General features: G+C 38.3%; 1 protein-coding gene across 10 annotated transcripts in view; it reads right to left on the reverse strand.

Moving 5' to 3' along the window:
• Positions 1 to 27,205, reverse strand: part of PTPRM (protein tyrosine phosphatase receptor type M) — a 1,053,679-nt gene that overhangs the window by 17,744 nt on the left and 1,008,730 nt on the right. For all 10 annotated transcript variants that reach the window (XM_056820784.1, XM_016432809.2, XM_056820785.1 and 7 more), the window contains 7 exons: positions 21,004 to 21,158; positions 20,154 to 20,289; positions 18,387 to 18,536; positions 15,744 to 15,917; positions 12,562 to 12,693; positions 4,608 to 4,733; positions 3,829 to 3,992 (listed from right to left, as the gene is read on the reverse strand). In XM_056820784.1, coding sequence (XP_056676762.1) covers positions 3,829 to 3,992; positions 4,608 to 4,733; positions 12,562 to 12,693; positions 15,744 to 15,917; positions 18,387 to 18,536; positions 20,154 to 20,289; positions 21,004 to 21,158 — 1,037 coding nt within the window. The remainder of the gene's footprint in view (positions 1 to 3,828; positions 3,993 to 4,607; positions 4,734 to 12,561; positions 12,694 to 15,743; positions 15,918 to 18,386; positions 18,537 to 20,153; positions 20,290 to 21,003; positions 21,159 to 27,205) is intronic.

Genomic DNA, 27,205 nt, shown 5'->3' on the forward strand with positions numbered 1-27,205 from the left:
CAAAGGCAATAATTTTATTGAAATATAGTTATCAAACTATTACGATAAGCCAAGTTGCCTAGACACCTTTACATTCTATCCTCCTATACACAATCTCTTAATTCCAAGCCACTTATTCTAATTATTTTTCAGTCTTGGCATAGATGGTAAAATTATTTTCCCTCTATAATTTGAGTGACCAGGACAGCATGTCATCATAAGTTCATTCTTATTGTTCCTCTAAGTTTCAGTATCTACTTAATGCTTTTATTAAGCTTATAAATAGGAAATTAGCTCCAAACATCCAAAGCTGGAAAGTACCTCATCTGACATTATTCAATTTCCTTGGCCATTTAGTTCAACTTCCTCATTTTACAGATGAAGAAACTGAAGCCTTCAGCCAGGAGTGTGTTTTCATTGCATTATGTGGCATTAGTACTAGTGCTAGCATCTGGAAGGGTTTTTCCAGGTTTCTGAGAAGTGCTGGACCTCTCACGACTGTTTATAAAATGAAGATCAGCTAAGAGGGGCATAATTCCTAGGAGAGGAAGAAGGAATTCAGAAGCTGCTGTTTACACCAACTTTAAGAGTCATTGATGGATTTGCTGTGTAAAAATAGTGGGTTGCTATATATATGATGATGTGAAGACATGGGGAAACTGGGTCTTGTTCAAGCATACCTTCTCCCACCAGCTTATCCCTGGTGCCAAAGATTCTATCCAGAGAATCATTCCTCTAAATTAAGGAATTGTTTGCATTTTAAAAAGCAAATTCCTGTGGGAAGGGAAAGGGCTTTAGGGCCATTCTCTGCTATTAAAATTTTAGGGTAAATTGGTTTATCAGATTATTTTCAGAGATAGGTTTAGTACTTACCTCTTAGGGTTGTGATAATTAAATGGGAATATTTGTAAAGCACTAAGCATAGTGCCTGGCACACAATAGGCACTCTCTCTCTCCCTCCCTCCTTCTTTTCCTTCCTTCCTTCGTTCCTTCCTTTGTTCCTTCCTTCGTTCCTTCGTTCCTTCGTTCGTTCGTTCCTTCCTTCCTTCCTTCCTTCCTTCCTTCCTTCCTTCCTTCCTTCCTTCCTTCCTTCCTTCCTTCCTTCCTTCCTCCCTTCCTCCCTCCCTCCATCCCTCCCTCCCTTCCATCCCAAAGTGTAGTAGGAGCAACACTTGCTTTATATTGGTTGGGGGTGGGGTGGGTGGAATCCTTACCTTCTGGGCCATAAAATAATAATGATGATGATGATGATATCTAACATTTATATGACACTTACTATATGCCAGGCTTGCACTAAGCACTTTACAATTACAATCTCATCTAATTTTCACAATGGTCCTGTAAAGTAGGCATTATTATTCCCATTTTATAAATGAGGAAACTGAGGCAGCATCTTAGTGGCTTCCCTAGGATCACACTGCTAATAAGTGGCTGAGGTTGAATTTGAACTCAGGTCTTTCTAACTTTATTTACTGGGCCACCTAGCTGCCTAGTCCAGGATGTCAAATGTTGTACTATAACTTCTACTGCTCCTTGGGGAATGCCTTCCTAACCTAGAAGGGCCTCTTGCTCTGGTAACTATAAAGGTGAGTAAGGACAGCATTATTTTATATGAGTAATAACCTTTTAAACTGAACACTGTGTTAAAAATAAACAAATGTTACATGGAAATAGTTTTTGAACAATGATACCCGTATAACCCAGTGGAACTGCTTGTCAGCTCCGGAAGGGGGAAAGGAAAGGGGGGTGGGGAGATCATGAATCATGCATGGGAATCATGGGAAAATATTCTAAATAAATAAATTTAAAAAATAAAAAAATGTTTAATGAATTGAAAACTCAATAGAGGTGGGGTTGCAGAGGTCTTGAACACTGTATATATATATTATTGGATTTAAGAAAATTATTGATCAATTTTGTTGATTTTTTTCTCTTCCTTTAAGGGATGGCAATATGGGAAGGGAAAAGGGAAATTTATAGGAGAATTTAGGTGACAGAACAACAAGATTCCAATAAATTCAGTTAAAAACACAATATACTACCATCACCTCACAGAAAGAGAAAGAAAATGTGTTTATTGAATTGCTTATTAGTAGAGTTATTATTATTGTATTGCATGATCCACAAGTACTAGAATCAGTGGAGTGGCCTATGCTAAGGTCTTGGACCAGAAGACAAGTTATGCCTAGATTAAAGTGATTCCCTTTGGAATGGAACAAGTATAAACTAAGTCTGGACAAGTGTGAGAAAAGAAGAAGGAATACATCTGGGCACCACGAGGGACCCCAGTGTGGTCTGAGAATCTAGGAGTGTTAGAGGGAAGAAGGCCGCTTTCACTATCTTGTGATTTTGCCTAGGGCCAACTCTATCATCAATTCAAGTACATTGATACTTCAGGTCAGTAGGACGTCTCATTGTGTATTCATAACTGTTTTCCATTGAGAAAGCAATGAAAGCTAAAACTCTCTGGTTGTTGAAGTTTCCACAAATGCTCCAAATGACAGCTGGTTGGCTAGCTACACATTATCTCAATGAGATAATAAATGGGAAAGGGCTTTGAGAAGTAGACAAAAGCAAGGTGGTTATTATCATTGTTAATACTAATAGTAGCAACAATAATACTACATCAGCTTTGCAGAGAGGTTTCACAATGCACCAGGCAGCAACGATCCCATTAGAACTGCTGAGCAGATACCATCCACCTCCAACATCACAATCTGCCCCTTACATGGTGCTACCTGTGGCTGGGTGGGCTGATGGAGTGCTGGATTTGCAGGCACCAAGACTCCACTTCAAGTGCTGTCTCAGGCACTTACTAATGGCTATTTAACACAACCATTACATTCTTTTTGTTATTACTTTACCTGGAGCTTTAAGAAGGAGTGTGAAGAAATATATGTAGAGTGGTCTGGAAATTTTAAAGTTCTACATAAATGTGAGCCTTTATTAACTATTATTATCAGTAGGGGTAAGTATAACTATTTACCTGTCTGCAACAGACCCTCTCAGGATCTATCTTTATATCAATATATATTCTTTAAAAGGTTGAAAAAAAAACAAGACACAAATAGGAAAAATCTGTGTCTTTTGGACCTGCTGTTTGATTTGTCAGTAGGGCCAAGCAGATGGACTGACATCTATCTATCTTCCTCCCTCCCTCCTTCCCTCCCTTCCTCCCTTCCTTCTTTCCCTCCTTTCCTTTCTTTCTTCCTTCTTTATTTCCTTCCTTCCTTCCATCCCTCCTTCTTTTCTCCCTTCCCTCCTTCCCCCTCCCTTCCCCTCTTCCTTCCTTCCTTCTATCCTTCCTTTTTTTCTTCCCTCCTTCCCTCCCCCTCCCTTCCTCTTTTCCTTCCTACCCTTTTTCCTCTCTCCCTCCTTTCTTCCCTCCCTCCTTCATTCTTTCCATATGGAGTGCCTATTTTATGTCATTGGGGTGGAGGACAATTTGGTATCCTTGGCATCTGGGGAATTAAATAATTAACACTAATAATAGCTAATATTTATATAATACTATTTTCCAGGCATTGCACTCTGTTTTATAATCCTTTTTCTCATTTGATTCTCACAACACTGTGAAATAGGTGCCATGGATCAATGTTCACTTTCAAAGTTCAAAAAGCAGCTAAGTGCATGAAGTCTCCTGCTCATCATTTGCAAAGGAAATTCCACTTTCCACAGAGACATTTTCTTAGCGAGTTCAATGTTTCATTTTCTACTACTATCTATATAGTACTTATTGCTTTCCTATGCAGAGAGAAAAAGTGGAGAGTAGAGGAGGGGAGAACTGGCTAATCCAGACTCCATGATCCACGGGAGCCTGGCATGAAGATCTTTGTTCTCGGTACTTACAAACAATGCACGACTGTCCGTCCTTCACCACCATTATATTCTTCTTGCCACTTTTCCACCTGGCGTATGAGCTTCAAGAAAGAGCGTTTGGACACTGGTGTATCCCTGTACATTGGCCAGCCCAAGAACTGGAACTGTTGTACCATCCGGTATCCATCTTGGGGCTATGGAAAATCAGATGACAATCGTGGAGAAATAGGCACTCTTTACTGAATTCCAATGGGCTGATTTCCCTTATTTGATCTTTTTATCAAAGTGAAACTTTATTAAATCAGACATTGCCTATAAATAACCAAGACAGTGTCTCCTGGCCTGGAGAGTTATGATTTTTAATCTTCTTCTGTTATAAAGAACCAGGTGCTTTAAATGACAGGTTGGGAAAATAAGAGTGGAGTAGAATACTTGACCAAGAGCAAAATGGCAAGGCATAAGGATTTAACATATTGTGTACAGGTCAGAAAAATGGCTTTACTTTAATCACAGGTGAGATGAAGGAGAAGAATAAGTTATAATCTGAAGATCTGTGCACGAGAGGTCTGAAGTAGACTAGAGATACTTATCTCTGTATTTCATGTAAGGGGAAAATTATTTTGCTTACTCATTTGAACCTTGCAAAGATATCAATATTTCATTAATTTTTAATCCCGATTAAACTTTGCTGCAGGTTTCAATCAAGTTTTCCTCTGCTTATCAGAACAAAAATAAAACAAAACAGGTTTTTGCCTTCTATATTGGCTGAGACCTAAAGCAAGGCAGGCCAAGCTGGATGTGATCCTTACCCTGGATGCATTATAAATTCGGAATATTCGACTGATGATATCCTCTTCTAAATCAGCAGAGACAAATTCTACTTGGATGGGGCCATGTCTGTGTACTCCATTTTCTGGCCAGTACTGGGGACATAGCTGGATTCAAGAGTATAGAAATATAAGGTTAATGAATTATAAGTAAAAATTCACTCTAATGTCTTGGACAAGGTCCCTACAGAAGAAACACTCCTGTTCTTTAATCTCTAATGCATCATTTAAATGGGAGTTAATTCTTTCTCGCTTTGGTTCTGGCAATAGAATTGATTCTCTCTCTTTCATGCTGCTGCTGTGCAATTGTCCTTAGAGATCAACCTGCTTTACACTATCTACATATGACTTTGTAATGAATGATAATTAAATCTCTCTCACCCTATACTCTAATCTCTGGTAAATCATCTGGATTGGGATATTCATTTGGAATAGTCAATTTACCTCCTTAAGTTATGACATGCTGTGACTCATTCTTAGCTATGGAACTTGGCACATAGGAAGTGCTCAATAACTGTTCTTTATTCATTCATTCCAGGGAGGTAGATCTACTTTGGGATAAAAAGTCTATACTGAAAGAAACAATCCTGTGAACATTACTCCCTGCCAAGTGGGAGGTCAGATCGATTCTGGCCAAGACTGTACCTCATTTAATAATAATAGTAATAAGTAACATTTATATAGGGTTTAATATGTGCCAGACACCATGCTAAGCACTCTAGAATTATTAGTTCATTTGATCTTCATAAGACTGGGAGGCTGGTGCATTTTATAGATGCAGGAACTAGGCAAGTTGGTGAACTGATTTACTTGGGGTTACACAATTAGTAAGTATCTGAGGGGCTGGATCTGAACTCAGGTCTTACTGATTATAAACTCTATCTACTATGCTGCCTAACTAGCCTTAAATTTTTTCAAACTTTGAATCTCTATTAGCACCAGCATAAAAACTGTAGCATATGATTAAAAGTAATTCCAACGTTGGGAGATAGCCAGGAGATTATAGTTATTCTGAGATTTTCTATGACTTTATAGCCATTGCATGATAAGACTGGGATTCTTTTTTGGTTTGAATTTTCAAAACATCTTGCTGTCTCTCTAGATCAGATCTGCTGTGTGATGAGTTGTGGTTACACTGCATCGTAAGAGGGAGCTGTTTACTGGACTGTGCTCTAGGGTGAGATTAGAACTCTAGTAGGTATTTTCCTCAGGTAACACCTTTTGATTTTGAGAAAGATGTGAGGCAGTGCTAAATTTTCCTCATAATTTTCCCTCTGAAAAGACAATCTATGAAAAGTTTAAAAGTGAATCTATTCAACTATCCCTTCCTCTACTACAATTAAGGATAGAATAAAAACAAAAACAAAAAAATCCCTCAGGTTTCTCAGTTTTAACAAAAGTTTATTCTACAAAGCATGAGGCAACTAGGTGGTCCACTGGATAAAGCACTGGGTCTAGAGTTGGGAAGACTTGAGTTCAAATTGGGCCTCAGATACTTACTAGCTGTGTGACCCTGGGCAAGTCACTTAACCCTGGTTTACCTCAGTTTTCTCATTTATAAAATAGGCTAGAGAAGGAAGTGGCAAACCAAAGTTATACCTTTTCTCCCTTTCCTCTTATATTCTAGTTGTACCCATGTTTCCCCATCTTGTCCTTTGAAGTCCAGCAGAAGGATGCTACAAATGCTCGACTTAATTTTGCTATGTCATTGGGGGTTTTCCATGTATGAACTAACTACATGATTTTTGAATACACCAAATTGGTCAAATTTCATCATTGTTAGCATTTCCTTTGGCAACATAGATCATAATAGCTCTCTAGGTTCTGAACCTGGGGTTTGTGTACTTTAAAAGCAAAAATAAAATCTTTTTAACCCTAAAACTTTTTTTTTTTTATTTAAGCACATTTTGACAGTCATTTCACTATAATAGATTTCTTCTGTTTTGTTGTTCTTATTCAGTCATTTCAGGCATGTCTGATTCTTCATGACCTCATTTGGGGTTTTTCTTGGCAAAATTTCTGGAGCAGTTTTCCATTTCCTTCTCTAGCTCATTTTATAGAGGAGGAAAATGAGGCAAACAGGATTTTAAGGATGCCCAGGGTCATCCAGCTCTCTGAATCCAGATTTGAATTCAGATCTTCCTGACTACTATCTACTCCACCATCTACCTTTTTAAATTTCCTGTGTACTTCTATATATTTTATATTCTGCATTTAAAAATATTTATCTGAAAAGAGGCTCATAGGCTTCATCAGAGTGCCAAAAGAGTTCATGACACAAAAATGTTTAAGAAACTCTAGCCTATATCTTTAAGTAGTTTATATGAGTTACTTGGAGTGAAAAAATCCTTGGAATTGGTATATATGGTGGAAGTAAATCACATCTATTTTTATAATACTCAAAGATCCCAGGATCACTGATTTAAAGATGAAAGGGATTTGGGGGGTCATCAAGTCCAAATCTTTCATTTGATATATGAAGAAACTGATGTTATAGAAGTTAAGTGACTTATTCAAGGTCACACAGCTAGTGTATGATGGAGGCAGGATCTCAGTCTTCTTTAATACATTAAATAATCCCTTCCTATCATACCCTGCTGACACCTTCTGTTCAAAGATTTTTTTTTTCCTCTAGCCTCTGATATCTGGGCTATGATTCTTTATGTATCTTCCTTCCCCCTGTTAGCCCCTGCTGAGCTACTGCTGTTAAATAAAAAGTTCTGTTTCAGCCTAGGTCCCAGAACTACCCCCTGTTCCCAGGTCAAAACTAGCCATCTACTAAACCAATGAGAACATTTCATTTCCTAAAGACCAAGCAGATCTCTTCCTCAAACCTGCTCAAAGGCAATTTGGCAAGCCTGGAAGGTCTACATAATCACATGCAAAATTTCCTCTATCTTACTCCTCTAATCTTTTCTCCATATATTCTCTCCATCTCTCTTCTTTTTTCTCCTTTATCTTTTAGCTCTCTCCAGCTTGGCCCTCCTAGTCCAGCCACTATATCTCTTAATGGTATCTCTATCCAGGGATTCCCCAAATACATTTGCATGCTAATAGAAGCCCCTATCTGGCCCCTGGGAGTTCCCATTGCCTTCAATTACAATATTTAAAAGACTTAAGAGGCCTGAACATATCTTTTAACAGCAAAGCCTTTGCCCTCCTGGTAGGGATAATACCATAACTGATGATTATTTGGGAGAAGGATTTTTTTTTAAACCAGGGTCAGTTCTGATCTTTGGCACTTTTATGAGCAAGTCAGAATCTTCCTAAGTCATATCTGGTTAGTTACTGCAGCATGGGAGTGCATGCCCAGTGATGTTACCTTTAAATAAAAAATAATAATTAAAGAAAAAAATCCTTACTTTCTCTTTTAAAATTAATACTAAGATTGATCCTAATGGGTAAGAGCTAGGAAATGGGGGTTAAGTGGCTTGTTCAGGATCCTACAGCTAGAAAGTGTCTGAATTCACATTTGAATGCAAGACTTCCTGTCTCCAGTTCTCACTCTCTATCCACTAAGCTACCTAGCAGCTCCTCTAATTAAAAAAAAAAATAAATGGTTATGAGGCAGCTGTATGACCCTGAGCATTATGAAGTGACAGGCACTTCCCAGCTATGTGACCCTAAGCAAGTCACTTAATCACCATTGCCTAGCCCTTACCCCACTTCTGTCTTAGAACTAATATATAAATATATATATGTAGATATATATATATACACACACACATATTGATTTACAAATGGAAAGGGCTTAAAAAAAGGTATGAAACACTAAGCTTTGAAGTCAGAGTTATAAGTTTATTTCTTATGCCTAAATCTAAAGCACTGGTGAATTCCCTATAGGGTGGCATTATGGGAAGACTTATGAGGTTTTTCAAAGGCTCCAATAATTGATGAGATTCAGTCAGCAAAGGGAAGAGGGGGAAGTTTAAGCAAGTATTTACTAAGAACCTACTATATGCCAATCACTAGGCTGAGTGCTTTACAAATATTACCTTCTCTGATCCTTACAACAATCCTATGGTAGTTACTATTGTATTCATTTTACAGCAGAAGAAACTGAGGCAAACAGAGGTGAAGTGACTTGCCCAGAGTCAAACACCTAGGAAGTGTGTGAGGTTCCATCTGAACTTAGAACATCCTGACTCCTGGTCCATTTACAGCCTTTGGGCAGGGAATTCCACCAACCCCCCCCAAGCCTAAGAAATATGAACACAAATTGCCTGCAGTTCTCAGAGTAACAAGATGAATATGACATAATATTTGGATTTTTAAACAATGTTTGCCAATGACTTTTTTAGGACTTTCTGACGATAGTTAAGCAATTTTTTTTTTGAGGTGTGGGGATGTGAAGAAAAATCTAAAAGCCTAATTCTTTTTTTCTTTTTAAAGTTTGTATCTATTGCAGCCAGAGTACATACAAAGCATATTAACTAGTTTCAGATAAAACACATTCAATAAACAATGAAAGTCTTTGTACTTTTACAGAACCCCCCTGGTTGGATCTTTAACATGGATGCTATTTATCACAGGGTCTTACCAATTTTTCTCCAGATTCAACAAAATCAATTTTAATCTTATACATGCAAAAATGGGACATCAGGCACATATCTATCACTCTATCCAATATAATCTAAAGAAATCCTCATATTTTCTGGTTAAGAATGAAAATTAAAAAACAATTTTATATTGATGTAACTTTTGTGTTGCAATAATTTACAACTACCAAGAAAATATATTTACGTCTTTTTAAACACAGTTTCCATTTGTTTATAAAGCTGCCCTGTAAAATCTACAGTGTGCTGGTGTTTATTTTCTTTTTTTGATACTCCAAGATACTAACTGTTAAAATTAATAGGCATCATGATGGGGTATTCAGACAGTGAACATTTGAATTGCTCTGCCTGGCTTTTAGTTGAGGGGGTTGGTTTTGATTTTCACTTGCTCTCTTGGTTCAGGCTTCTAATCAAAAGCCTGTCCTTTACTCATCGTGGAGAAATATGAATTTCTTAATCCAGACTTTGGCTCTTGACATACTGAATTCCATCCTTTGCTGAAGTAAACTGTGTAGAAAATGGCTTTAATGGTGCATAACACTTCCATGAACTGGACCTATAAATACTTAAAGGAGTCAAGAGCTATTCTTGTACAATTGCAACAGCTTTTAAGTTCAAATGCTCTATTTAGCGTTTCCTAAAAGACTGACTCCCCAGAGTCTCTTTTCCTACACTCTGAAAATCACCTCTGTGTCCTGAATACAAGTTTGAAGTTCTTTTCTCTTTCCCTACCATTTCTTGAGTAGGTGGTGAGCATTATGGGTTCAGATGTTTAGTCCTTACAAAGAATGTCTAGAATTCAGATTGTTGATCAAAAGAGAAGTCAGAAACTCCAAATCTTTTTTTTTTTTTTACTGATTTGGATAGAAAGCAATATTTTAATATATTTTAGGATTTGTGTCAGTCAAAAAAAAGAAAATGTCCTAAATAAGTAACATTGATTTTATCTTCACAGGTGGTCAAGGAAGCTCTGTACTCATGCTATCTCATTTGACTCTTAGAACTCTTAGAGGTAGATGGTGCCAGTGTTATGATCATAGATTCCTTCATTGAATAAGGAGAACGAGGCTCAGGGAACTGGTCAGCTTCCTTGGAGTTCTGATGGATTTGAATCTCAGTTTGGGGATATTTATAAAATTTATAAAAGACATTTGTATACATACTGTTTTACATTTGTTATCTAATTTGATTGGTTAGTTTTTTCTTAGAACCTCCATTTTCAGGAAGGGCCCAGGTCAGCCATGTTTATCATTGTTGCTGAATCATATAATTTCTGTCCAACACAATCTTTGTGACCCCATTTTGGGGTTTTCTTGGCAAAGATACAGGAATGGTTTGCCATTTCTTTCTCTAGCTCATTTTACAGATGAATAACAGTGGCAAACAGGGCTAAATGTCTAAGACTAGATTTGAACTCTTGAAGATAAGTCTTCCTGATTCCAAGCCTAGTGCTATCTACTGACTGTGTCACCTTGGAGTCTTTTGGGACTCAGCTTCTGACTTCTTGGATTTCTTTCTCTAGAAAATCCCCTTCAGCATTTCCCACCTCCTATCCCTTTTCAGCTTTTAAGAAAAATAAGTTTCCTTCATTATTTGAATATAAGATCTTAGAGGGGAAGGACTGTCTTTCTTAAATGCTTAATAAATTCTTGTTGATAACAACCCTTCAAGAGAGGTTGTGCAATTATTATCATTCCCACTTTACAGATTGGAATTTGAGGCTCAGAGATGTTAGTAACTTAGCCAAGGTCATTAAAAAAGATTTATTCCTCATGTGATTGTTACTAGGGATGAGGAATGCACGGTGGGAGCAAGGTAGTAGGGGGAAGTTTTCAGAATTTGGGCAATTTAACCCAAAGAAGTGCAAACTGGAAAATTAGGATGGTTGGTTCTACCTTCAGATGTTACTCTGGGCAAATCCTTTAATCCTTCTGAGCCTCAGTGTCTGACTGCCTTTACAAATGGGGGAAATCTACCCTGCTGAGAGAATCAATGGGAGAGGGACTGTAAAACATTTAAGCTTCTTAAGCAAGAAGAACTATACAAGTACAAGGATTATTGTTAAAGTTTCATTAACTTTAGCTTTCATGACAGAGCCTTAAAAATGTAATATAATGGGAACAGTTAGAGACATTTGGAGAAGAGACTTCAATGTCCCTGTGAAGTGGCAGACAGAAAACCACCAAAGACTGGGGGAAGAAAAAATCTTTCCCAGCTTGCCCTACTTAAATAACTTACCTTCCACCTAAGAATGTGGAAAATCAATAAGCCTTAAGCTAGAGGGGACTTTAAGGGTTTTCTAATCCAAATTCCTCATTTTAAAGAGAGGGAAACTGAGGCTCAGGGAGATGACTTGCATACGGTCATATGGTCAGGATCTGAAATCAGATTTTTTTATTCCAAATTCAGGTTTATGTATCCTCAAAAGTAGTAGTAGTTGTTAGGTTATTTTCAGTCTTGTCTAACTCTCCATGACCCCATTTGGGTTTTCCTGGCAGAAATACTGGAATGATTTGCCATTTTCTTCTTCAGCTCACTTAAAGACCCTCAATATGTTATGTTACCTCAATCGAAGAATTATATTCTGCCTTCATTTCCTTCAACTTTCTACTCTTGCCTGGTGGTCTCATTTTTTTTTTTTCACATGGAAATATAAGGATCTATATTGGGTATAGGTTCCTGGCTAAAACAAAAAACATGAAAATCTACTGGGAAGAGACAAAGCACTACCTAGCATTTTTTAAAAATTATTGGTACTCTGTATCTATTTTCCTATTTGGGTTACCTTTTCCCCTTATGTTCCTAGTTCCTTAGGGCTTGTCTAGTCACTTAGCTGCCTATAATGCCCAGGCTTCTGATATATACATCCCAAATGAGTCTTGTCCATACAACTGGATTCTGACCCAGATCTTTCCCTACCCTTATTTTGCCTTGCCTAATGTGCTTTTAATGAGCAGTTAGGTGGGACAGTTCCTGGAGACAGGAAGACTCCTCTTACTGAATTTAAATCTGGCCTCAGACACAGTTAGCAGCAGGGCAAATCACTTAACTCTTTTTGCCTCAGTTTCCTTATCTATAAAATGAAATGGAGAAGGAAATGCAAACCACTGCAGTGTCTTTGCCAAGAAAACCCTAAATAGGGGCACAAAGAATCAGACATGGCTGAACAACAACAACAAATCTGTTTTTTGTTTGCTTTTTCACATCTGATGCCTGCCTGATTCTTAATAGCAATTCTCTGTTCCATCATTCCTAGATACTCAAACTCCCAGACTGATGCTTGTTGCCCATGCTACACTACAACATCTCAGATATGATAAATGATAAGTATAGCTTTTGTAACCTGTGATGGTGGCTTCAGCTAAGTTGCTGGAACTTACCTGAGCTGGATCCACATCATTCAGCATGACTACAGACGTACAGTGATAGTCTAAGACCAGTCTCCAGAAGTCTTTGACTGTGTTTGGCAAAGGATGCTGGGTGACTATAAAAGCTGAAGGCTGTTTATAGCTCTGCAAAAAGCAAACAGAGAAAAACCCAAGCCAATAAACTAAGAAAAATGTGAAAGAAAGAGGTTGATCCTAAAAACACCATAGCCTTGCCTTGTAAATCACAATAATTCTGAGGGTGTTTGATAATGAGGATAGGGATTGAAAAGGTACCCTACATCTAATACTTACTGACTCATGTCACATTTATCAATATCAAAGGATAGTATTCTGGATCTTGGTCTGTTTCTCTAAGGGTTCACTATAATGTAAGTGCCTCTTTCTTAATGAGAGAATATGAAGCTTAATCACTCAAAGTCTTTTTTTAAATAAATCTTTACTTTCCATCTTAGAGTCATACTGTTTCAGTTCCCAGGCAGACAAGTGGTAAAGGCTAGACAAGGGGGGTTAATGACTTGCCCAGGATCACATAGGTAGGAAGTGTGGACACTGAGCCACCTAGCTGCCCTGCAGTCAGTTTCTTACCACTCTTAGCTAACTCATTCATTCATCCATAAAGCACAGCACCACAGATTTAGAGCTAGAAGGGACTTTATAAGCCATTGAGTCTTATCTCCTCCTTTTACAGAGAAGGATACTAAGGCAGAGAATATAATAATAGCTAGCACTACTATTAATAGCAATGACTACTAGTAGTAATAGTTTAGCATTTATATAGAGCTTTAAGGTTTACAAAACACTTTAACAATATTATTGCATTTTATCCTTATAACAACCTAGATGGAAGTGCTATTATTATCCCATTTTTACACATGGGTAAGGTGCATAGGGGATCAGTGACTTGTCCATAGTCACACAGTTGGCAAAAGTCCAAGACAACATTTGAATTTAAGTCTCCCCGACCCCAGGTGCAACACTCTATACACTGAGGCTCCTAGTTACTTAGAAAAATAAGGGGGGGGAAGGGCAGAAACATTTATCAAGCATCTATTATGTGTCAGGCACTGTGCTAAGTACTTTACAAATATTGCCTCATTTGATCCTCATAAATACTTTTTCTCACTAATTCTCTAAGTCTTTTGAGGGCAAGAACTATTTTACTTTTTGTATGTCCATAGCCTAGCACACAGTAGGCACTTATGTGCTTATTGAATTTAATAACTCTAATAAAAAAGAGAATATGTAACTGTGCCAGATGTGTGAAGGGAAATCCCCTCCCCCAGAACTACGTACTGGGGTCCTATCTGTGTCCCCTGCTAGCTTCATGTCATGTGAGTGTGCTCCAGCATGGGTCACAGGACATTGACCTAGGCATTTGACCCAGAAAAGAGTGGGATATCGATTTGGGGTAATAGGGGAGGAATAAAAAAGGATGGTGGCTGAGAGAGAGAGCCATGAGAGGAGTGCCCATGTGGTTAGTTTGAGAATAGGTTTCACATTTTCTCTAGCTGTCTGTCTTCTCTTATTCGAGTAAATATTAATAAATTCTGTGGAAATTAAGGACTGGAGTGTAATTTAATCATAACACAGAGATATGAATGAAATCTCAGTTGAGGGGAGAAAGAGTTCACTTCCAGTTGCAGGGAGTCAGGGAAGCCTTCTTGTAAGAGGTAAGATTGGACCTGGATCTTAAAGTAGTAAATTTCAATGGGGGAGATGAGAAAATAAACACTCAACTTAGGCTAATAGCATCAAGAGCTAAGGAAGTGAGCCAGAAAAGTCCTAGATGAGTTTGAGGGGACAACAAGAGCAAATTGGCTGGTATATGGAGTATATGAGCATGAATTAAGATAAACTGAGAAAAGGCTGCAAGGGGCTGAGGAAAATGTACTCTATAAGACCTTAAATAAAAGCTACTTAATTGGTTTGTTTTATCAGTGAGGAATGTCTTTGAGCAATAGAAATGATAGGAGAGACATAAGTGATATGATTATGAATAGAGTGATCAGAGCCATACTTTTGAAAGATTTAATTTGACAGCACTACATAGTAGGGATTGGTATGGGGAGCCAAAAGGAAAAGACTGGAAGGAAGTGGAGTTAATTTGGACACTGTTGCAGGTGAGAGATGATAAGGTTCTTATTTAAAAGCCGACATTCAAAGTATCTATAATACAACGAATTATTCTAATGCAAAACTTTCAACTTTACTTTTTTTTAAAATAAAAAAGCATAGTTAAAATATGCCCATCACTCTTTAAAATCTGTTTCCTTGTCATTTGTATGTGTGAGAGTTTTAGTTACTCCAGCTATAAAATATTACAGATGCTCTTTATAGCTCTGGAGAGCTTAAAGCAAGTTTAAGTGCCTTTTTTACTGATATCATACCAATAGTATTAAAAGTGCCATAACGGCACTAAAAATAAATATTCATTCACTTTTTCATCAGTTGAACAGCAAATGTTCATTCAGTTAGAAGTAAACAGACTGACAGGAAGTAATGAGTTGTGTACTATACTGACAGGCAATCTCCAAGCCCCCAACCGAAACTCAAATAATTACTGCCTAAATTAGGAGGAAAAGGAACTAAAATAATCCTGCAAGCCATATTATCCCACCTTGCTGCCTTCTCAATTTAATAGGTATCTCTTACTCTTAGGCTGGATGGTTAAAAATATAAGTGTGAGAAAAGTAGCTTAGACATGATTCATTTATCAGTCTTCTAGAACTAGCTGTCTCTGAGAGACTGGGCAACCTTGGCCATGACATAACTGATATGTGAGACCTTGAATTCATCCATGAAAAAAATTATTTTGTGTCTTTAGGGGAAAAAATAGAACAAATGAATAGGATAAAAAAAAAAAACAAACAGAAAAAAACCTTGCAGATTAAGTTCCTGGCTAAATTTAAGATCTCTCTGTTTCTTCATTCTCTCTCTCTCTGTCTCTGTCTCTCTCTCTCTGTCTCTCTGTCTCTCTCTCGTCCCTGCCTCTGTCTCTGTCTCTCTGTCTCTGTCTCAGTCTCTGTCTCTCTGTCTCTGTCTCTCTCTCTGTCTCTGTCTCTCTGTCTCTTTGTCTCTGTCTCTGTCTCTGTCTCTGTCTCTGTCTCTCTCTCTCTCTCTCTCTGTCTCTCTCTCTCTCTCTCTCTCTCTCTCTCTTGATAAAAGGGGCTTACATCCATCAGGGCTGCATTGATGTAGTTGCTGCTCTCTCCATCGATTGTGATAAGGAAGGGCAGGCACCGGTCTGGGGGCAGGATATCCATACATCGGTTTTTCTCATGGTTTCGGGGTAGAAGTGCTATACTGCAGTCTTCCACTCGCAAAGTAGGAGTCACCATGTTTAGAGTCTATATTTTCAAAGAAAGAGACATTTAAGAAAATATCAGCTGCACAGTTAGTTAGTTGGAGGTTTGATGTCAAAATAAGTCCAAAACAAATTCTCATATATATTTGGTATATATTTATACATGCATGTTTACACACATAAATGTAACATAAGCATGAAGATTTACATATAAATGTTTTGTTTGCAAATGCTTTTTTATTATGTGAATTTTGTTTTTTTATTTTTCATTTAGGATGTTTTGTGGATAGGGAGAGAGGAGGGTTAGTGAAAGTGGTGACAAGAAAGGAAAGAAAAAAGAAAAGTCATTTGAAGAATTTAAAATAATTTAAAGATTTTAAAAAGCATTTAAAAGAAAATGCATAGAAGGAAACAGAAAGAAGTTTAGAGAGAAACAGACTTCTAGTCAAGATGGCAGCTTAGAGAAAGCTAAAGTTCAGAGCTCCAGAAACCCTTCCTAACCGATCTCAAACTGAATGCTCCTAGGGCACCGAAATTCAAAACAAACAACAGAATAGACCCCAGGAACACTCCTCCTGGACCTGGATCAAAAGGTACGGCCCCCCAAAAGTCAGAACCCAAGATCACTTGGATCTAAGGGGTAGGCAAAAGGAAGGTCCCAGGACCCATCCCCCCCCAACCCAGAGTGCTGAATCCGAGGCAGCAGCAGGAACCTCAGGGCAGGCAAAAGGGCCTCAGAGCTGAAGGCCACATCCTGAAAACAACCTGAGCCAGTGGCAGGGGCACCCAGACAGCAGGGAAACAGAGAGAAACAGGAGGAGCCTGTAGCCCCCTGACCAGATCCTTCCATCTGAGTCTCACCGAAGGTCCCTGCCTCAGGGCATACTTAGTATGAGGTTAATCCTATCACCAGCCCTTGGAGCTCAGGGAAGCCACTGCCCCTCCCCTTCAGAGTGCAGGCTCCTCTGGCCAGCAAAGGCATTGAAATACATCTAAGAGTGTCAAGCCAGGCACAGAGCATAGAAGTAAGGCAACAGAGAAGCATCGGGAGGGAACTGAGGAGGGTAGTAACACTGAAACACCAAAACACCAGCAATTCCGGGCTTCCCAGGGAAGACAGACACTTTGCCTGGGTCTAAAGCCACTGAACACCAAACAAATAACAGAAGAGCCAGCCCCCCTCACTCAGATAGAGATGGCAAACAGCACAGAAGCAAAAAAGCCTCAAAACAACAAGAAAAACAAGAAGGGGGCAACTTTGGACACATTTTATGGAGCAAAAATACAAAATACAGAGGAGATAGAAGAGGAAACACAAGCAAATGCGCCGAAACCTTCCAAAGGAAATGGAAACTCTCCACAAACTTTTGAAGAATTTGAATTGAAAATGATCAAAAAGATGGAAGCCTTCTGGCAGGAAAAGTGGGAAGTAATGCAAAAGAATTTCATGCAACTACAAAACCGATTTGACCAAACTGAAAAGGAAAACCAGGCTTTAAAGGTCAGAATTAGGCAACTGGAAGACAACGAGCAGGTAAAAGAGCAAGAATGAATAAAGCAAAGGCAAAAGATGAAGAAATTAGAAGAGAACATAAAATATCTCACTGACAAGGTGACAGACTTGGAAAATAGAGGAAGAAGAGATAATTTAAGAAAAATTGGACTACCAGAAAATCCAGAAATAAATAGCAAACTCGACATCGTAATACAAGATATAATCAAAGAAAATTGCCCAGAGATTCTAGAACAAGGGGGCAATACAGCTACTGACAGAGCTCACAGAACACCCTCTACACTAGAGAGAAACAAACAGGATAACTTTGACAGTAGTGTATTAAATGTATTATATACTTTACAAAAGATCAAACTATGTAATAGAGATTTATGGTTTCACTTGAAACCTTTTTCTGATTTACTTTGTGAATGACAATTTTCTTTTTTTTTTTTTGTATTTGAGCACAGAATTTAAAAGAAGAAAATTTAAAAAGAAACAAAAAATTGAATGGAAATGGAAGCCAATTCATGTGCTAAGTATTAGGCAACAGAGACAAAAGTGAGATGGATAGATATAAACAGATATCTAGAGTTAAACTTTTCTTTCCTTTCTGTATTCCCTAAATTTCCTTGATAATACCCAGTGATATAAGTGGGTGCCAGCATAGGCCAGTGGTGGATTCTGATATGACTCTGTAGAAAGGGTGACTAGGGCTGGCCACATGGCCAGTAGTTTAGAGAACAAGGAACCCAGTTTTCCCAGAGATTCAAGTACATTTAAGCAGGTTTCAAGGGAAGATAGTGTGGATAGAAACTAAGAACCTAAGCTACAATGTCAGTCAGCAGTAGCAAATATCACTCGAGTACATCATATGCATCATGCCCCTCTCATCTCAACAAAGGAATCATTTCATGACTCTTTCTTTCCAGGGGAGAAGTTGGCTTTGTTGCTCAACCAGACCAAGGACTGGGATGGTCCTTGATGGTAGGAAAATTCTCCAAAGCTTAGGTGGCTTACCCGGAATTCTTCCTTTATTTGGCTTGAGTTTGTCTGAGGATCCAGCTTATTCATGTCATAGTATAAAGACCTAACCTGGGAAGCTGGAACAGATGTATCTCCACATAGACAGGCTTCCAGGATGGCATCATGGATAAATACATACTGCTCCTGAGTGAATTAAATCAGATAGTTGATAAAAGAAAAAAATGCGATGTGGCTAGAGAACAAAGAAAAGCCAGTAAAACACTAGCATAAACAATGCATTGCCGAAAGACAAGGGGATACTGTTTAGAGCCAGTGTTCTAAATTTGGGGTCCATGAACTGAAAAAGACTCCCTAGAACTCTGATAACTGTATTTTAATTGTTTTTGTGGGGTAACTTAATGTATTTTATTCCAAGGATATTCCAAGGATTCAAAAGGCTTTCTGTTTTTAACACATAGCGACACTTATCTGCAAATATCAGTTTATATGATGACAATCCTTAAGTGCTTATTAAAGAAGGGATGACATGACCTTTACTTGGAAGCACCTTGTTTGTTACTTTATGGATCTAAGATCACTAATACTCCAGTTCTTTAAAGATATTACACAGTTTGGACTATACTGGTTTGGATTCCCAATTTGTCCCAATTTGTTCACTGCATTGATTTTTATAAGAGCTTCCCATTCCTTTATAAATGTCCCCACAAATAAATAAGACTCTACATTTTCCAAATTTTATTGTATCTACTATATGACAGCTACCTTTAAAAAAGGACAATAATCAGTCTAAAAGCAGACTGGGAAAAGTAGCACTTAAAGTCTCTGCCTAGTGTCCTTTATGTTGGTTTTACAAATAAATTTGAGTTTCCTTGTAATCCAATGCCATTTCATAGGCTAATTTCCAGGTGTCCTGACACATAGTTAATAAGATAAAATGATTAATGCAAATTTGCATTTGCTAGGGGACATGAGCTGAATCCTTTATCTCCAAAATGTGCCCCAGGCACCTTGCTTTGAATTTTATAGCAAAGCAAGCTTGGATGACCTCCACCAACCAGACATATTCCCATGCCAGGCCAGGAAGTGCAGTTTTAGGGATGACAGGTCTTTGCTGTTCCCTGGAAAAGTACAGAAAGTTTAAACTTCCTCTAGAGGCAACTGGACACATGCCTAATTGTTGTCCAAGACAGTTTTCCTCTACTTACTAGCTATTTTAAAAATATAATAGAATTAAATTACACTCTATGCTGATATCTACATCTTTTGACACAGGAGCCATATGACAATAGTAAGAAGAGCTAGAATTTAGATATTTCTTTAAGGTTGGTAAAATGCCTTATAATATCTCCATTTACCCACAACAACTCTGTAATATAAATGTTATTATCATCATTTTACAGATGAGGAAACTGAGGCAGACAGATATCAAGTGACTAGACTAAAGTTACACTGCTAGTTAACATCTAAGGCCAGATTTTAATTCAGGTATTCCTCACACCAGATCCAGGATCCACTGTACCATTTAGCTATGTCATATGACAATGTTAGATTCTGCCCTGCCATTATAGACCTTTCATCCCAGGTATCTCAATTTACATGCTCTCTTTTTAATGTTTACTAAGGAAAAGAGCTGGACCTGCTATACTTGTACCTTTCTCTCTTTGTTTTTTTTTTGTTTGTTTGTTTTGTTTTGTTTTTCTATATAGGGACTTGGAAGAACAACAGGAATGTTATATTTGTTTTCTGTTTTTAAAGTTTTTGCTTCCAGGAACCTAAAGAGCAGATGATAATCAACCGTACCTCTGTTTGCACCATGTTGACTCTCCGAGACCGTAACTCTCTGACACAGTTATAAATGTCTACTACACCTTCTCTTTCTGCCATGTCTAGCATGATGTCAATGACAATGAAACAACCAGTCCTTCCAGCACCAGCGCTGAAAGAGAGCAAAGAGTTTATAAGTTTGTGAAAAAGAGACCCTCCACCCAAATTGGAAAATGAGGGGATGCCCTTCAATTGGGGAGTGGCTTAACAAATTGTGGTATATGTTGGTGATGGAATGTTATTGTGCTTAAAGGAATAATGAACTGGAGGAATTCATGTGAACTGGAATGACCTCCAGGAAGTGATGCAGAGCGAGAGGAGCAGAACCAGGAGAACATTATACACAGAGATGGATACACTGTGGTACAATAGGATGTAATGGACTTCTCTACTAGCAGCAATGCAATGACCCAGGACAGTTCTGAGGGACTTATGAATAAGAACACTATTCACATTCAGAGGAAGAACTGTGGGAGCAGAAACACAGAAGAAAAACAACTGCTTCATCACATGGGTCTATGGGGATATGATTGGGGATGTAGACTCTAAATGATCATCCTTGTGCAAACATCAACAACATGGAAATAGGTTCTGATCAAGGACACATGTAAAACCCAGAGGAATTGTGTGTTGACTACCGGAGGGGTGGGAGAGGGGAGGGAAAGAACACGATTCTTGTAACCAAGGGAAAATATTCTAAATTGACTAATTAAATAAAATTCCCCCCCCCCCCAAAAGAGGCCACCATGTTTTCTATAATAACCCAAAACCCAAAACGTGTGTCCCTCACTCCCTTCGGCCCCATCACCTAGAAATTTATGCTTACCTGCAATGGACAACCAATGGGCCCGCATTAGGAGGACTCTTGGATTTGACCTGTCGGACAAACCCCAGCAATCCTGTTGCATGGTATGGCACCCCATGATCTGGCCATCCTGTGAAGTGAAACTGTCTAATCTCTCGGATTTCATGAACTCCTCTCTGTCATCAGTTTGATAGTGGTGGGAGGGAAAAGAAAGAGGAAATGGTTGTAAGCAAAAACAAACATGGGAATTCCAAGGTTGCTTGAATTATAAAGTTAGAATACAAGTAACAAAACTTCTGGAAAACATAACTGTGAGATGAAGAAATTAATTCTTTCTTTGACAATTGGAAAGTTTCTTATACAGATTTTTGGAGAACATTAATTCATGTATTTAAACAGTAAGGTAGATTTCCTTCATTTTTAATTTTGTTTTTTAATTTTTAGTAGTATCTTCTGAATAAATATCATCTGCTGTCTCTTTTTAGGTTATTCAGTGAATTTAGTGGCCAGATGGGGAAAAGATTCAAGTACATCTACACAGGCAGTGCTCTATTATAGATAAGTTGTCTCGTAAAATAGTGAGTTCCTCTTTAGAGGTATTCAGAAGATGGATGACCACTTTTGGAGAATCTGTAAAGAGGATCTTTTTCTTTGTGTAAAGATGGGCTAGGTGACCTCTGCAGCCCCTTTCAACTCTGTGATTTTATAAAAGAAACAACCCAAAGGGCATAAATGTTCTCATCATTAGACTATAACTTCCTCCTCAAGGATGGGACCTCTTTCTGTGTTTTTTAAAAATTTCCATATAAGTCATGTTGTGAAAGAAAACAAACAACCTCCGCCCCCCCCAAGAAAAATAAAGTAAAAAACTAGTATGCTTCAATCTGCATTCAGACTCTCATCAGTTTTTTCTCTGGAGGTGGGTAACATTTTTCATGGTAATTCCTTTGGACTTATCTTAGATCACTGTCTTGCTGAGAAAAAATCCAGTCATTCACTCACAGGTAATCATCAAGCAATATTGCTGTTATTGTGGACAATGCTGTCCTGGTTCTGCCCATTTCACTTTGCAACGATTCATGTCAGTCTTTCCAGGTTTTTCATAGAGCATCATTTTTCTCCTCATTTCTTGTAGTATAATTAATATTCCATCACAATTATATCCTACAAATTGTTTAGCCATTCCTCAAATGATGTGTATTTCCTTAATTTCTAGTTCTTTGCCACCATAAAAAGAGCTGCTATAAATATTTTTGCACATATAGTTCCATTTCATTTTTTCCCCTCCTAATCTTTTTGGGATACAGAACAAGTAATGATATTGCTGTATTAAAGCTTATACATAGTTTGGACATTGTTCCAAATTGCTCTCCAGAGTGAGACTATATTTTATAATCTTTTTCTAGACTAGTTATCTCCTTCTATCATGGCATCTAACAGATGTGCATGAAGAAGAGGGCTGAGTGTTCACTGAATGAACCAGGAGATTAAGGGGAAAAATTAGACAATATCTTTCTATAAAGTTGTAATCCAATCTGTAAAATTTCTCTCTTTGGTAAGGGCAAAACTTAAAAGTGTGTATAGAGGTCATCACACATGTCTCAGAAAAAATAATGACCTAAAAGGCACCAGGTTGGAGTTCAAACAGACCAGTGAAGAGAAAGCTTGGCCTTGGAATTAAAGAGAAGGCACAAGCTTTGTGACTACAAGACTCTTATTTCAGAAACAATAGAGTTTATTTATACACATAAATATGTCTCATACACTACAGAGTATATAAGTCAAGGTTAAATATTATAAAACAAGAAGCAATAAATTTCTCACCATATTTGAAAAGCAAATTCAGTTCCAGAATAGGCACTTGTAAAAATTGGGGACGTTTTTCATTTTGCCAGATGTTCTTAACAATACATTTTTATTGTTATCCTTTGTTTTTACAATGCCTAAATTTTGCTCTTTATCTTTCTTTTCCCCTCCTCCTATAAAGTCATCCTTATAACAACATTTTTAAGAGAATAAAAGGATGAGGAAAAGACTGCAGCAAAACTAATCAATACATTAAAAAACCCCTGATATTTGCATTGTTCCACATTGTGACTCCCCACTCTCCCTCTGCCTCCCACTCTTCCCTTAGCATATAGAGTTTTAAGAGTCATCTGGCCAGATCAGGATCTTTCCCCCAGAGACAGCAGAGAGAACAAGTAGACAGGAACAACTAGAAGGACTGAATCATGAGCCTATCACCTGTTTCCAAAGGGATTCCACTGACCTCTGTGAGGCCCCCTTTATCTTACTCAAGACTAGTGTAATCCAAAGGAGACTTCTGTATGTTACCCTAGAAAGGCATGTTCTATGAAAATTCCATTCTCTTTCCCCGCCTGTGTATAAAACTATGTTGTCACTGTCACCAATCAGATCTAGCCTGGGCACTGGGGATGGACAGTTTATTACTTTTGTTTTTGTTTTGTTGTGAAACCACAGATATATTGCTAGCACAGATACTTAGAAATTGAAGGACCTAAGAAGCTGGCCGGCACATCCATCCTGGAATTCTTTTTATATGCTTCTATCACTAAAGGCTTACTTATTATCACTAAACCATCTAGTTAGTCTTGGGTAATAGGGGCTTGTATTTCTTCCCTTAGAAGACTGAGATGGACTGAGTCAATTTTATATGAACCCCTAACCTCTTCTTCCTGTTGGATTTTTCCATCAGTTAATACATATGACAATCATTCTAGAAAGAGAAATTCACATATTCATTGAAAGACTGGATGGACAAAAATGTGGAGATTTTGGTTTGAAACTTATTTGCTAACAGTATATTACTATGAATAAGCTTTAAATACCCTGAATATAGATGTCTTGATTCTCAGTGAAAATATTGTTTTTAAAAAAATGTTTTAAAGAGTTTAAATAGAAGCTATACTCCATCTCATTATGGTATAGAGGTAATATGCTATAGAGTTACAATGGATCAGTTCTGGAAGTTTTACCAAGTTGAAAAGACTTTAAGTATAGTCACCATTATAGACTTTAAACTTGCTTTCTAAAGATCAGGCAAGCTCAGTTCTGCAGATCTGTAACTCACTTTTAAAGTAGCTGAGGAAGAAGGAGGAAAGGAGGGAAAAGGGAAGAGGTTTGGAAGAGAGACTATGAGAAAACTACCTTGGCCCCTGGCCAACATCCAAGGCTGTATAGAAGTAGAGATTTCTCCTACCAACTTGGAACACTACCATATTGGGAGAACTGGAAACCTCGGGAGAGAGAAAATGGTCACTGTGGACAGAAACCCAGGAATACTGGGAAACTATGGATAAGGTATCTACTGAAAGAGGAAGCAAGGTAGTGCTGCTATGATGGAAGTTGGAGGAAAAATCCAGCTGTCTGGTATTTTTCTATTTTATTTACTTATTCTTGTAAACAAAGTGCTCATCTGTTGGTAAAATATAAATCCTGTTAGCATTTTAACTTTAACTTTTTTGTGTCATTGATTTTTTTGGTAGTCTGGTAAAACTACAGAACCCCTCTCAGAATAATGTTTTTAAATGCATAAAATAAAATGTATAAGACTATAAAATAAACTAATTATCTTGAACAGTTATCAAAATACTTTTTAAAAATGAAGTTCATGGGGACTTCCGGGTAAACATGGCTTCAATCTAGAGGCGACTCGCTTCCCCTCCCCAGCACTGAATGAAATAGACTACATCAAAAGAGCATAAAAATCACCTTTGGACGAACGGAGGAACTCTCCAGTATCCCACAGAAACGAAGATACGCGGGGTTTGAACATTCCCACACTATAAGGAGGAGGAAAATCTTGCACAAAAACATGAACTGAGCCGCGCCCCCCCCCCCAAACCAGAGTAAGCTATCAGAGCGCTCACTGGGAGAGCGAGTGAGTGAGGAGCATCTCTGTCTGGGGGGAGGGGGGCACACCAGGGTCCTTGGAATCTAAAGATTGCAAGGAAATGACCTTTCAGGGTGGTTTCACAGGAGAATCCTGAGCTGAGCACAGGGGGATGCGGAGCTGAACTCGGGGCAGTTGCGCTCAACATCTGGGCGGAGCTAAACACCTGGGCGGGCTGCACTGATTGTCTGGGCATTTGGGCTGAACAAAGGGACCCACACTCTAAGAAACCTCAGAGGCTGGGAAGAACTGGTCTGGGGCAACCTAAATTCACAGAAAACCTGACCATATCACCCAGACCCCAGACCAAAAAAAGAAAGTGTTATAAAACCACTAAAGGGATGTCTCACATGTCCCAAAATCAAGCCTCCAAGAAGAAAGGGGGGGGGGGAAAGTGACTATTGAAAACTTTTATGGAGGGAGTACCCAAAGAAAAGAAGAGAATGAGGATGAAATCCAAACAAAATCAGAACATGCCTCCCAAAATGGAAACTATCCACAAGCTCTGGAAGATCTCAAACTGGAGCTTACCCAAAAGATGGAAACCTTTTGGAAAGAAAAATGGGAGAAAGAGATCAGCAGTCTGATAGACAAGACTTCACAATTGGAGAAAGAGCTGGAAGCATCTAATAGAAGGGCAGACAAAGATGAAAAGCAAAACCAGTCCCTAACAACCAGAATTAAGCAGCTGGAAGACAGCGAGATTACAAAACAGCAAGTATCAATAAAGCAAAGCCAAAAAATTAATGAATTAGAAGAAAAAATGAAATATCTCACTGAAAAGGTCACAGACTTGGAAAACAGAGGAAGAAGAGACAACCTCAGAATTATTGGTCTCCCCAAAAAATACGAGATAAACAAAAACCTCGATGCTCTTCTACAGGAGATTATAGAAGAAAATTGCCCACATGTTCTGGAGCAAGGGGGCAAAATAGAAATAGAAAGGGTTCATAGAACACCCTCTATACTAAATCCCCAAAAGACAACCCCTAGGAATGTAATTGCCAAATTCAAGAGCTTCCAAGAAAAGGAGAAAATCCTACAAGAAGCCAAGAAGAGGAGCTTCAGATATAGGGGGACTCCCATAAGGATCACACAGGACTTAGCGGCTAACACACTAAGAAACCGCAAAGCATGGAACACGATATTTAGAAAGGCAAGAGAGCTGGGTCTCCAACCAAGAATCAACTACCCAGCAAAACTGACTATATACTTCCAGGGGAAAGTATGGGCATTCAACAAAATAGATTTCCAAGCATTTGCTAAGAAAAGACCAGAACGTAGTGGAAAATTTGACATCCAATCACAGAAAGCAAGAGAAACATGAAAAGGTATATATGAAAGAAAGGGATAAGGAGATAAATCTTATCTTTTTCTTTAAGTCAAACTCTCTTCTATAAGGACAACATTTATATCAAATTATATATATTAATATGTGGGGAAAATGTATTGTGTAACTCTCAAAAATTGTATGCATCATAAGAGTAGTTAGAAGAATCATACATAGGGAAAGATTGGGGTGTCAAGAAGATTTGGTGAAAGGGGGGCAAAGAAAGAAAAAGGGAGGGGGGAAGCGTCGATAATACTAACATTTACTTCAAGAAATGGGGGGGGGACTAAATAGAATAATCTTTCCCATACAAAGATACACATGGGAAGGGGAGGGGAAGAACTCTCATATGAGAAAGAGAGGAAGAGAGCGTGAAGTAGAATTACTTAAACCTTACTCTCAGTGAAATCAAATCTGAGAGGGAAGAACATCTAGATCCAGTGGGATCTTGAATTCTATCTTATCCAACAGGGTAAGAAAGAAAGGAAAATCAAGGAGGGGGAGAGGGGAGGGAGTATAAAAAAAGAGGGAAGGAGAGGGGGGAGGGGAAGAGAGCATAAAAAGGGAGGGGCTAGAAAGGGAAGCATATGAAGGGAGGGGACTAGGGGGACTGACCTAAAGTAAATCACTGGTTCAAAAGGGTATAGCTAAAGGAGAAAGGTCAGAACTAGGGGAAGGTATCAAAATTCCAGGGAATCCACAAGTGACAATCATAACTTTGAACGTGAATGGGATGAACTCATCCATAAAACGTAGACAAATAGCAGAATGGATTAGAACCCAAAACCCTACCATTTGTTGTCTTCAAGAAATACACATGAGGCGGGTTGATACTCACAAGGTTAGAATTAAAGGATGGAGTAAGACCTTTTGGGCCTCAACTGATAGAAAGAAGGCAGGAGTTGCAATCATGATATCTGACAAAGCCAAAGCAAAAATAGACCTGATCAAAAGGGATAGGGAAGGTAAATATATTCTGT

This window comes from Monodelphis domestica, chromosome 3 (genome assembly GCF_027887165.1).
Source record: "Monodelphis domestica isolate mMonDom1 chromosome 3, mMonDom1.pri, whole genome shotgun sequence".
Classification (NCBI taxonomy): Eukaryota; Metazoa; Chordata; class Mammalia; order Didelphimorphia; family Didelphidae; genus Monodelphis; species Monodelphis domestica.